We start from the raw sequence: 12,940 nt of genomic DNA, 5'->3' as shown, positions 1-12,940 counted from the left end.
TAAACTCATGATATCTTTCTATCATGATTAATGAATAGACATAGCTACCATGTTGTGAAATCCTCGTATTCACTGACTTGTGGTTGAATACCTCAGAACTTCCTCTTTTCTTCATCCCCTACAGCATGGCCTCCTGCAGGTCAGTAGGCCATCTCACCTCAATATCTGAGGCAATTCTGCTTGAGTTTTAAACCATTTGGTCAGCTTCAAACTCCCCCTCTCCTCCCCCTCCCTCCTTGGAAATGACCCTAGCATCACCTTGCTCTCACCTGAGTACTGAGCCCTCTTGTTCTTCCCCAACTCATAGTACCCAGCCTAACTAGACATGGTACATGATCCCACCCCAGCCTTCAATAGTGTCCCATTCTGCATGAGTCTCCTCCCTCAAACCTTGGGAGTTTTCTCATCAATTGTCGTGTGCCAGAAGCTTTATGTCCATTATCTCTATACCCTCCAGCAGGGCAAGTATTATTCCCCCAACTAGAGGAATCTGGGGTTCAGAGAAGTCAAATCACTAGCTCTAGATCACATAGCTGGTGACTGGTAGGGTCAGGACTCAAACCCAAGGCTAGCCAACTCCAAGGCCAAGTTCTTTCCACTACTACACTTTACCTGCCTTAAGAAAAGAGCATCACCCAGCTGGGTTTCTTGTTTCTCTGCCCCACCTATGGATGGGACACTTTTTTCACCCCCACCCACCCACATGCCCAACTATTAGTCTGGACTGTTTGTTTCTCCTGATTACCTGAACTACTGTGAGCACCTGCTATTGACACAGCTTGCCTTGTCCACATCCCTCATGCATCCTCCCCCAGGAATCAGCCCCAGGTCCTTTTCATTCTGCTGAAAAGTAAAACAGGTCGGTGTGCCCAGGTTCAGCTATGACAGCATGTGCATGATTTCCTCGTGCTTGTGTTTAGAGAAGAAAAGCTCACACGGTGATACGTGTTTGGATCTGGCACTAACTGAATGGAGCCTGGTGCCTGGGGACATAAATCATAAATCACTCATTGTGTCATAACATTCCTAATTAATACCTTCCTTCAACAAAAGAAGAAAGACATCTGGGAGCCTGGCATGTTTTTATCTAAGGTGTACTTTATGCATTACACAAAAGATTTTAGGCTTATCGGTTTATGAAAAGTATATGACAACACTGCCAGCCAGCTTTGGAATGCAGGATTTCAAAAACACTCTTTGCCTTGATGTGTAAATCCTTGTTGAAGAGTAAAATTATACTATTTTCAGCGCGTTTATTCCAAAACAAGTGGCATTGCTGACCAGTTGTGGATCTGTTTATCCACACTTATTGCTCGTTTTGGTTTGGGGAATGCAATTCCTTCTCCTCACAAGCAGGAATGCAGTCTCTCCTGAGGCCGGGGCAAGGCTTCACATCTGGATTTGTGCTCACGAATCTGGAAGGATGACAAGCTACTTCCCCACATCAGTTAGGGAAAGCTGTGATTTCCTTCTGGTACATAAAACAATGCCCCGAATCGTGAGCTTCTAAAGTCATGTAAGACTTGTTGAGCTGTACAGCACAACGAGCGGAGGACTCACCTCCCTAGAGAATATGACCGCTTTTCACCAGAGGCTAAAGACGGCCAATTCCTACGTTATCTGGGAAACTCTTCTCAATCCTGACACTATTTACACACAGAGATAGAAGTTGCCAAAAATCATTCAAGGGAATCTTGATTTTAACGATATTGCATGCAACATTGCAGAGTATTAACTCATTTGGTTCAGCTATATTTTAATAGATGAACGCTAAGTGTGTGGGTTTTGTTGTTGTTTTTCCTGAGAAACCAATTTGAAAATAAATAATTGATAGATGGCAGTAATTTCTAATTACAGCTCTGGCCTTAACACTCAATTATGAGTTAGTATCATGCATTATTTATAAAGTCAACCCAGAGAGATAGCTTTAAAGTACTTAAGTATTTACATACACAGAACCCAGAGGATATGTTCTGTTCGGAAATGGAAAAGACAATTCAATCAGCAGTTTTACTGAGCCCCTCCGACTTCTAAAAAGCTTTTCCCGAGATGGTCTTAACACTGCATCCTGTTCCAATTTCCATTTTGTCTCAAACTGTTCTGGCAGGATTCAGACTCAGCTCTGGCTAGAAGGCGAACTGAGAGAATAGCTCAAGCTGGGAGGGAAAGCCAAGTTTTTTTTGTTTTGTTTTGTTTGTTTTTTTTACCTGAGACTGAGCTTGCAGGGACAGCTTCAGCTCCTCGCTGACCGTGGCTGTCATGCTGGTTTTGCCGCATGACACTTTGTGAAGCTCTTCCCAGCACTCTTTGGGCTTGTCCTTGCAAATCAATCCCAGGAGTCTTGCACTTTTTGTCCCGCTCATGGCACATTCATAGAAAGTGCCATTGAGCAAAGCCACCGACAGCCACATCATTGGAGCCACCAAGGAGCTCAGAGTGATCTGGCCCAGGACGTAGAAGAAGCGGCCGCCGTGGCCCCGGGGGAAGATTTTCCTGGGGTTCACGCAGCAGCCTGTGAAGAGTCTCCAGGACCTGTTGTTCAGGAAGAATCCCAGGATGAGTAAGACCCAGGCGGGAGCAAAAAGGAAAACCAGCCCGTAGACCACATTCTCGGTGCTGCAGGGGCACTTGAACGCCACGAGCGAAAAGAGCCGCTCGCTTCCCAGGGTCAGCAGAGCCATGAAGCTGTAGCCAATCACCGTTTTCTGGTGCAGGATGAATTTCAAAATCCCATTGAAAGCATCCATTTTGGAGGTAAATAAAGCGGGGAGATGCTTTGCCTTATTTATTGGCAGAGCAGCTGTGGCCGTGGCTGAGGGTGGAGCTCTTCCTTCCTTGCCAGCAGCCGGTCCTCCTTCTCAGACCGAATTCGGCCAGATAAGGAAACAATGTCATTCCCCAAGAATGAGTGTTTCCCAACTGTGTTTAGACAATGCCTCCTACTGGTGGGTATTGGGCCATGAAACTAGAGCCAAAACACTGGCAATTAAATTCAAAGTGCAAAGCCTCCGTTTTTATGTTATTTCCATGCATTGAGAATCTGAAAGAAATTCTCACTCATGTAAATAATAGTCTAGGAATTTTCCAGCCGGAGAAATCAAAGCATTGCCAGAAATGGGTTTCAGCCAGTTGGTCGGGAGCCAAGTCAATGTCCAAGTCTGGACATTTGTGCTGGTTTTTTCTCTCTTGCTACTTAAGAGCAGGAAATTCACTTTATATCCTTTCAAGCTGGCTAGTGGCAGAGACGTGCAGCAAAGTTCAGGATTTGGGCTACTTGAAATTTATAGGAAAACTTGAGTGAGCCTTTGAGTTTTGAATGAGACAGAATGAGAAGTCCTCATCATTTCTTTCCTGGGCTATCATAGTAATCTTTTGATTGGCATGTCTGCCTTTGACCTCATGCCCAGCATCCCCTCTGTCCTAAATCCACCCTCCATGCTGACACAAAGGAGATCCCCATAAAACAGAAACTGAATTCTGCCGTAGCTTAGTCATGGCTTTGAGCCTCCCCACTGCCTACAAGCTGATAAATGCCAGCCCCCTGTGAGTCTTATCATGGCGTTTCATGCCCAGGATACATTCCCTCTACCTGGAATATCACCCCCACCATCCCCACTTTGTTCACCTGACAAACTCTCACTCCGTATTCATGAACAGGGTAGAAGTTCCTTCCTCTGTGATTATTTCCAGGATTGCTTCTTAATACAGGTGGGGCAAAAGTAGGTTTAGTTGTTCATATAGAAAATAATACAATAATTAATAAATAATAATACAAGAGTGAAGTTCGTCTTTCGCATATTCACAACTATAAGCCTACTTTTGCCCTACCCTATATATAACATTGTACTTGCAGGACTTATTATACTCTTGCAGTTATTTGTTTAATATCTGTAGCCCCTTTTATTAACTTGTATTCTGGATCTAAACATGGTGTCAAACAGATTAGGTGCTATTCAATAATTCCTTTTTCAAATAGTTATTGAACTCCTACTGTGTGCCAGGCACTGTACTAGACAGCAGTGCTCATTGAGTACGAATGAATGAATGAATGAATGAATGAATGAAAAAACCTTTAATTAGAAGTACTTCTAATTAGAAATAATTTAAGGAAATTATTTCAATTTCTCTCCTACACTGGTCTTGATTTTAAAATTAAATTAATTAAGGCACTTAAAAGACAACAACTTATCAAGCTGACACATTCCCATTAATAAGCCTCAAGTTCCAGGTGTGTGTGCTTCGTGAAAAGAAAGTGCCGTGGACTAGGAGCCAAGATATGGTGTAGCCTTGACCATGTCAGTTTACGTCTCTGGATTCCAGTTTAGTCATTTGTGAAAATGGAAATGAAACAGAAATAATCATCAAGGTTTCCTCCATTTCCATGTTATAAAAAAATGTAAGTCCTGTAAAACAGAAGACTTTTTGAGAAGTTACTTTAGGACTCATTTCTGTGCCTCTCACCACTTCTCTTTGTTCCTTGTCAGAGACTTGCCATCCTAAGTAATATGACTCCCTCCGCTTCCCCAAACAGACCCTTGAGTCTAACCTTCCTGTAGCATCCTTCGCTCTATCACATTCCTGTTAGGGCAGATGTCTTCCTTCTAATTCAGTATCTTATCTTTTACTAGCCTCAGTGTGACAAATATCATACTAATATGTTGATGATTAGTCATATTTTAATTTCCCACCTTCCTAAAGGATGTTTACTTTAAGAGATTTTTGTTTTAAGATCTAGTCCCTTAAGATGTTTCATAAAAATAAAAGGATTTAAGACTTGCATTGGTCATACATTCAGTACACTCCAAAGCTAAGTGTGAGCCCGGACTTCCTGACTGCAAACTCCATGCGCTTCCCCCTTACATAGCACTGCCTAGAACAGGGTATTTGGGTGCCCTATTTATAGACATTTGTTCTAGACCAAGTTTTTGTAATTCCCGCCCCCCCCCTCTTTGTTAGGTGGCTTTCAAGATGTACTTGGGAATTACACCAAGTGTGACCTGTAATAATTCAAGCAGAAATGAATTTTCCCTGATTCTGGACAAGAATCCACTGGTGGAGTTTGTGGAAGAGCTCCCTGCCGGGCGGTCGTCTCTGTGCTACTGCAACTTACTCTGTGGGATTATCAGAGGTGCCCTGGAAATGGTAAACTCCTGCTTCATTTTGCGGGTACATTTGTTATCTAGTGCTGCGTAACAAATTGCCCCAGAGAATAGCAGCGTAAAACAAATGTTTATTATCTTACACGGTTTCTAAGGATCAGAAATCTGGGACCAGCTTAGCAGGTGGTTGTGGCTCAGAGCTTTTCTCAGCTTATACACATGCCATCAAGCTGTTGGTTGGGCTGCAGTCTCAGCTAAAGAATCTACTTTCAAGCCCACTCATGGCCTTGCTAAAAGTTGGCTAGAGGCTTCATGAAGTTCCTTGCCAAATAGGCCTCTCTCGGGATCTCATCACAACAGGTGCTGCCAACCCTGGTGCAAAGTGGGAGGGGACTACGTGAGGGCGTGAATAACAGGAGGCCAGGGATCACTGCAGGCTATTCTGGAGGCTGGCTCCACACCTGAATTATTCATCGATTTAACTAAGACAATGATTAGCATCTGCTAAGAGTCAGGCACTGAACTTACAAAGAGGAACAAGACACAGTTGTTGTCCTTCAAGAATCTTCTGTCCTGTAGAGAAAGCAGATATGTTAAGTGTGACTAAGGGCTATGGGAGGACCTGGGTGGGGGTGGATGGAAGGTCAGGGACGACTTCCTAGAAAAACTGTGATCTGGCATTTGAAGGATAAATGGGAGTTCGGTGAGGTGAGAACCTTGGGGAGCAGGGGGAAAGGAGCAGCTTGTCCAAAGGCACAGAAAGAATGTTCCCGTCAAGGAACGAGGAACTTGAATTCATTTCCCATGAATGACATGTAGTTTGAGAGAGGAATTCATGAGGAAGGAGATTTAAATTCTTTACAGAGGCCTGATTTTTTAAAAAAAAGGCATTTATAGGACAAGTTGGGAATTTGATTTTTGTATTGAAAAGAGCAAAGACCCATTATAGGTTTATAAACAGGGGGATGATGTTTTCAAATTTGTATTTTAGGAATTTTATTCCTTTGTCCACAAAGTGAAAGTGTACAGGAGAGGACAATGCTGGAGGGAGGAGGAGGGCAGTTAGGAAGTTGATGGTGGGAACCTCGAGAAAAACCAGAGAAAGCCCTGACAGGAGGAGTGGAGAGAGGGTGATGCCAACAACACTAAGAAGGTAGAACAGGTTTAAGATTAGGTAATCAGTTGACTAAAGGGACAAGGTTGAGAAAAGACTCAGGAATTATTTTTAGTTTCTTTTTAAACATAATATCTTTTTATTGATTTCAGAGAGGAAGGGAGACGGAAAGAGAGATAGAATCATCAATGATGAGAGAGAATCATTAATCAATGCACATCCCTTACTGGGGATGGAGTCCGCAACCTGGGCACATCCAGACATGTGCCCTTGACTGGAATCAAACCTGGGACCCTTCATTCTGTAGGCCGAGGCTCTATCCACTGAGCCAAACCAGCTAGGGCTATTTTCAGGTTTCTGAGCAACCTATAGCGATGGTTGTACTATTAATCAAGAGAGCAAGACCAGGAGATGTTCATTTGGGGATGGGGGAGACAAAATGAGGAGTTTAATTGGGCAGCTGCTGGGATTGAGGTATCTATACACACCAGTGATAATATCACTCAGCAGTTGTTACACATGCCTGCAAGTCACAGAGAGGTGGACTGAAGAAGCACTGGAACTCTCAAAGAGTGTGTAGATAGAGTGTTAAAAAAAGAGAGAGAGAGAGCCACAGTTGGAACCCTAGGAGGCGACAAAACATAGTGAGTAAGCTAGACAAGAGAATACAAAGGCTACAAAGGATACCGAGAAGGAGCAACCAGAGCTTAGAAAAATACCAGTCGAAGAAACAAGAGAGGAGAGTATTTTAAGAAAAGGAAGTGATTAGCAAGATCCAGTGCAGCAGAGGCTAAGAAAAACAAGACCTGAAAAATATTCACAACATTTAGGGACCAAAAGGTCAGGAAGGACCTTGGTAAAAGCTATTTTGGGAAAGTGAAGGGAGAAGAAGACACTCTGTCCAAGACTGATGAGCCACGGGCAGCTTGGGCAGAGGTAGTAATCAACAGTCTCCTTTTTCAGAAGCTTAGCTACTTAGACTACTGAGACCAGATAGTGTCCCAGGTCTAGACATGTGTTGACCTACCCAATAATGAAGCATAAATATAATTTTCAATTATTTGTGATAATTAGGGGAAAGACATAATAACAGGCAGTCCAAAAGAGTAAAACAACAGAAATAATGTATCAGTCACATAGATCTTCCACAGGCCTACCTACCATTTTTTAAAGCTTGCCCTACAATCAATGGCCATGAAATCAAGAAATGGGAAAGGAAGAATTCTGGGAGTTAACGTGTTGAACCATAAAACCAAGTCAAAAGCAAAATAGAGACGTCTCCATCCTTCATGGATAATGGTTGACTATATATGCTGAATGATAGACACATAGGCATCAGACAGCATGTGGCCCCAAATATTCAATTAGCATCAGTGTAGTCTCCCTGTTATTTTATTTAATTTTCTGTCAAATTTTTACAAAGACAGAAAAAGATCTTATATGGAAAAAAAATGTGGGTGAATTTATCTTCTATATTTCAAAGTGCAGTCTATATCCTTCTATTGGGTGCTGGGCACCACAGAGGCATAGTTTTTGCGCACTGTATGGGTCAAAGAACTTGGCCTACCAAGGTCTATGGTTTAACAAATCCAGGCTGGTTGGCCAAGGAATTCTTAGTGAGAGAGGGAAATGAGTCTGGTAAGATTATAATTAATTAATATTAATTAATTCATTACTAGGCTCAGGCTTTTCCACTTATTTGCTTTAATTAGGTACTTTCACTTATTTATTTTCTTTACCCCAATGACTTAAAATAGCTGAATGGTATTTTATTGAGGGTAGGACAGCAATACCATGCTGCTTTTATGTGAATATATTTTAATGAATAGAGAAGTCAGCCCTTGGAGCTCACGTCAATGTTTGGGAAATGAGCTATGCCTTACAGAGGAAAAGAAGGCCTTGGTATCAAATATTCATGTCTGTAATTTCAATCTTTAATTTTATAGTCATGATTTATTTAGTCTATACTTTTTTAAAACCTCTCAAAGCCATAAGTGAGTCCTAAGTATTGTTAGGACAATACTTATTATGTTATGATTATGCTATTTAGCTAGGACAGAATGATATATGGCAAGTCAGTTGGAGAGGAGTCGTTTATGAATTCATTTATCCTTGGAAGTTCTGCTTGTGAGGCACATTGGGTCAAGGCTATCCTTGAGCTGAGAATCGGTGTTCTTTTTGAGATGGATTCATAATTCAGCCCTGTGAACAAACCTTGGCAAGGGCCCCCGTCTCTGGGCTTGCCCCAGAATCACCCAGGTTTGGCCTGGCCTGGAGCGCCCATCTCTTTGCAGATGCATAACACAGAGCTCACACACAGCCAGACCATTTTTGAAAGACACACAGTAAAGGGCCCTTCATCCACAGAGCTAGCTCCTTTTTATCTTTCCAAAAGGAAAGTCAGCTCTTATGGGGTAAATAAAGCTGAAGAAAAGAGGCAGAAAATTGTAGTGAGGTTGTTGTTTCTTAAAAAACGTAAATGAGCTCTGACCGGTTTGGCTCAGTGGATGGAGTGTTGGCCTGTGGACTGAAGGGTCCCAGGTTTGATTCCGGTCAAGGGCATGTACCTTGGTTGCAGGCACATCCCCAGTAGGGGGTGTGCAGGAGGCAGTTGATCGATGTTTCTCTCTCATGTTTCTCTCTCATCGATGTTTCTAACTCTTTATCCCTCTCCCTTCCTCTCTGTAAAAAAAAAATCAATAAAATATATTAAATAAATAAATAAATAAATTATAACTCAATTATTAAACATTTTTTTAAAAAACACGTAAATGATGAAAGCCTTTTTTTCTTTTCTTTCCTAGGTTCATTTGGCTGCTGATGTTACATTCTTGCAAGACAGACTAAAAGGCGACAGTGTGACAGAAATAGGAATAACATTCCTGAAAAAGCTAGATGAGAAAAAATACAGACGGAAAAAATGAAGAATAGCATGCAAAATGTCACAGGCTGATTAGTGGAGGAGCTAATATTAGCTAAACACAGACAGCCATTGAAACTTTGAATTGCTTAATAGAATGGGCTTTAAGAGGATTATAAATTAGCCCAAAATTTGAAATGCAGTACACTAGGATATAAAGCTGTTGTTTTTTTCTTTTGCTTTTAAACCACACATTTTCAATCTCATGTCAAAGTTTCATATACAAATAGCTCCTTATAAGATAGCAAGCCTGAATTGCACATATTACTCAGTCCAGTCTATTCGTTTCAGTATTTATGGTAACAGAAAAAAATACCTATACAGCTGGTATATTTATCTCTTCTCGTTAGAAAAAAATGAATGAAATGATAAAACATAGAGTCCACTATATATAGTTTCTAGATACTGTACATTGTATTCTCTATAGAAACTATAGAAACTATTCTCTATAGAAACTATAGTTCTATTTGTAGCAATCTTTCATATTTTTGAAAAATGATGGATGTGATTTTCTCATATTGGCTTGGTTTATAGCTTAAGCTTCCTGAAACTACTCTTAATTTATAATCAACAAAGCAAACCTATTTAATTGGATGCTAATTCTGAAACACTTAAAAATAGAATTTAATTAGAATTCACTTAATATATTTAATTTTTAGATAGCTGGCATTAACCAAATTCTTTCCATTTCTTGTGAAATATTACTGATGGTAAGGCCAGGAAATCACTAAAATGAGAGGTAAATAATGTTCTTTGAGAATACTTTCAAAGCTCATTCAGTTAGAATCTTTATATCATTTTTATCCTCTAAAAACCTGACAAAGTATATTTTATCTGTGACCAGAACATATTTAAAATTCAAAATGTACTGGATTAAATAAGCAATAATCTTCAGCAGACCTCAGCATGGAAGGGCGACCTATATGGCAGTCCGGAATCTACGGGATTCTGCAGAGAAATCAAATTAAAAGTAAAAGTTACAGCTAGTGTGGCACCATCAGTTAAAACTGCTGTAAGTGATATGGTACTGATAGGCCTCACCTAGGACTCAGGGGCTGGAGAGAAAGGCTAGTTCTCTTTCTAGTGGGCTTCAGCTAATGCTGACTAGTGGCTGATTTTCGGTAACGTGTATAATCTCTCTTTCTCTCTCTCTCTTCTCTCTCTCTGTAAAATGAGAGGGTAGGGATATGATAAATATCTAAAATATATTAATGAATAAACGACATCAATAACCACTGAAATTCCACTTTTTTTGGGATTTTAGAAGACTGTGGGGTTCATGGTTGACCAACGTCACCCCAATCAATTTAATAAATACATATTTTTTTTAAAAAGAAGACTATGGGGAAATTGTTCCTCACCTACCCGGCTGTCTCTTCCAAAGGAACAATGAGATAGGTATTAAGGGGTCAAATAGGGGTCACTGGGGCAGCATCCCATCAACGGAAGGCCCTTCAAACCAGCTCCACAGAAGACCAGGAGTAGAATCGGGAACCTTGATCAATGCAGAGATTTTTGCTATCTTGGAAAAGGCAAAGGGAAAGGACGGTTTGGGGCAGAGAGACAGTTTAGTTCTTTCAAGTGACATCACCAGATAGTTGCCAAGCTGTTCACTGAGGAGGCCTGTCTATCAAAGTTGCCAGGAATCAAAAATTCTTCCCTCAGCAGCTTCTTTCTCACATATTGGCTTGGTTCATAACTTACTGTCTTCTCAAATCCCTCTGGCTCATCTATCAGTTATCAGGAGCCTGGATCTCTTCAGCAATTGGAAGGGACTATTATGAATAATTGGAAAGTTCCCTCTTCTCCCTGTTTATGACAGACCAAGACTATTCCTGCAACCCCTTTACTTCCTTCTTTATTCCCTCTTCCATTTTTTAAACATTCAATTATGCTTCATGCAATGGATATTTGTTGGCTGCCTGTATCTTTCTGCCTTCTGATAGAATGACAGTTTTCTGCTCAGGTCCCACCATTTTATTAAGCAGCCCATCCACCTCAGGGGAGGTCATCACCTGGGCACAGTGGCTCATGCCCAGTTTAAAACCACCCTCTTCACAGCCAGGGAGGACAGGGCATTCCCCAGACCACAATCTTTGCTCTGACAGAGGGAGGAGGACATGGATGACTGGACTGAGAGAAAGGCCTGCCTGTTACATGAGCCGACAAATGTACTGTAGTCTAAGAGAGCAGAGTTGGGTTTCTGTTATAGTAATGCGACCAAGTTCATTGTGTTATAAATAACACATTTGAGACTATCACAGAGAACTGTTCATTATTACATTTTTACATAGCTGAATGCTCAACAAAATAGAATTTGGGTTTACAATAGCTCCCCTCCTCACAGGGAGGAAAGGGTTACAGAAGGGGGAAAATAGAAAGTTGCCGTTATAGTTTGCATCTACCCAGCACGCAAGTCCCAGAAAAGGGAAATTCCGCAGAGAGAAGGCATTTTATATCAGTGCAGTGGGAGCTCTTTAAAAACACACAAAAAGAACCTCATGATTTCAGGTCGTTGCTTCAACTGTATCCAACGGAAACCTAAATTACATTAGGAGTCACTTGAGGATTCCAAAGTCAGAACAATCCTCTGATTCCTGGAGCCTCCCAGTGGCCTAAATCTTTCAGGCCAGCAGACTGCATCTGGTGACTTGCTATTTCGGTGTGGTGTGTGAATCACTAGACTTAATAACTTAAAAGAGGAAATTCTAATTCCCAATGGTCTATACAGGCCAAACAATATAAGAGCCTGGAAATGCTGCTTTCTCAGCTTTGAATTCAATTAAGATTTTTATCAGGCACTAGGCACGTTAATTATGTGGTATGTCACTTAATTTTTCACAGCAACCTGTGAAGCCTTCGGTAACAAAGAAAGCGGATTCGCAAACTACAAAGAAACTACATTTGCCAGTGACTTAAGTGCATGATGACGAGGGGTTGCTGAGTAAAGGGAGCTGGGTGTCCAGCTTGGGAGGCTGAGTGAGGGCCCACAGGAGACAGAGCCAGTGTAAGAAAGAAGCAAATCAGACTGGAATATTTTGAGTTTGAGGTGCCTTTGAAACACCTAAACAGCCCCAGGACCGCAGAAGAGAGGTCATCAGTATATGGATAATAGTAAAGGCAATGGGTGTAGATGGCAACATCTGGGGAGAGCGTGGACTTGAGAAAATATAAGAAGCGAAAAGAGAATCTGGGGTTGGGGGAGACACCATTCAAAAGGCAGCAAAGAAAGACGAGCACAAATGAGGCCAAGCTTTCCGTCAGGGATGTACATGGAGAAACTGGTAACGCTGGAGCCAGGAGAGTTTCAAGGAGAATGGAGTGGCCAGGTTATTAGATGATGCAGAAAAGCCATGAGAGGGATGTGGCTTAATTTGATGAGGAGAAGGTCTTTGCCCCAGAGCAATTTCAGGGAAAGATGGAGGCTGTTACCGTATAGCAGGGTAGTAAGCTGGGAAAATCCCTGGGCAAGTGGAATGAGGAAACACAAGAAAATTAAGCAAGGCCACACAGTTTGCAGCCAGCTTGTGACTTGTAACGCCTTATCTTCCCCAACCAAGGACACTTGATGGCAAACTGTTAATACCTCTCCTCTCTAAGCAGAGAATACATAGCTTAAATCACCCTGCCCTAGGAAAATAGAGAACAAAGACTCAATGTCACTTGTGCCAGCTAATCAATCCCAAGGACAGATGAAGTTGGGGGAAAAAATACAAAACCCCAATTTAGCAAACAGACATAAATAGGTAAAGTGAATAGTAGACGACAGATACAGAAACTTCCTATAATTTATTTTGATGCATCAGC

General features: G+C 41.5%; 2 protein-coding genes across 2 annotated transcripts in view; one reads left to right on the top strand and one right to left on the bottom strand.

Moving 5' to 3' along the window:
- Positions 1 to 2,785, bottom strand: part of CALHM5 (calcium homeostasis modulator family member 5) — a 5,358-nt gene extending 2,573 nt beyond the window's left edge. Inside the window, exon 1 of the mRNA XM_006089175.3 lies at positions 2,208 to 2,785. Coding sequence (XP_006089237.1) covers positions 2,208 to 2,747 — 540 coding nt within the window. The 5' untranslated portion in view covers positions 2,748 to 2,785. The remainder of the gene's footprint in view (positions 1 to 2,207) is intronic.
- TRAPPC3L (trafficking protein particle complex 3 like) overlaps positions 1 to 10,254 on the top strand; it is a 43,602-nt gene extending 33,348 nt beyond the window's left edge. Inside the window, exons 4-5 of the mRNA XM_023754169.1 lie at positions 4,957 to 5,142; positions 9,018 to 10,254. Coding sequence (XP_023609937.1) covers positions 4,957 to 5,142; positions 9,018 to 9,137 — 306 coding nt within the window. The 3' untranslated portion in view covers positions 9,138 to 10,254. The remainder of the gene's footprint in view (positions 1 to 4,956; positions 5,143 to 9,017) is intronic.
- Positions 10,255 to 12,940: the final 2,686 nt, after the last annotated feature.

This window comes from Myotis lucifugus, unplaced genomic scaffold (genome assembly GCF_000147115.1).
Source record: "Myotis lucifugus unplaced genomic scaffold, Myoluc2.0 scaffold_57, whole genome shotgun sequence".
Classification (NCBI taxonomy): domain Eukaryota; kingdom Metazoa; phylum Chordata; class Mammalia; order Chiroptera; family Vespertilionidae; genus Myotis; species Myotis lucifugus.
This window is presented reverse-complemented; position numbering and strand designations above follow the sequence as displayed.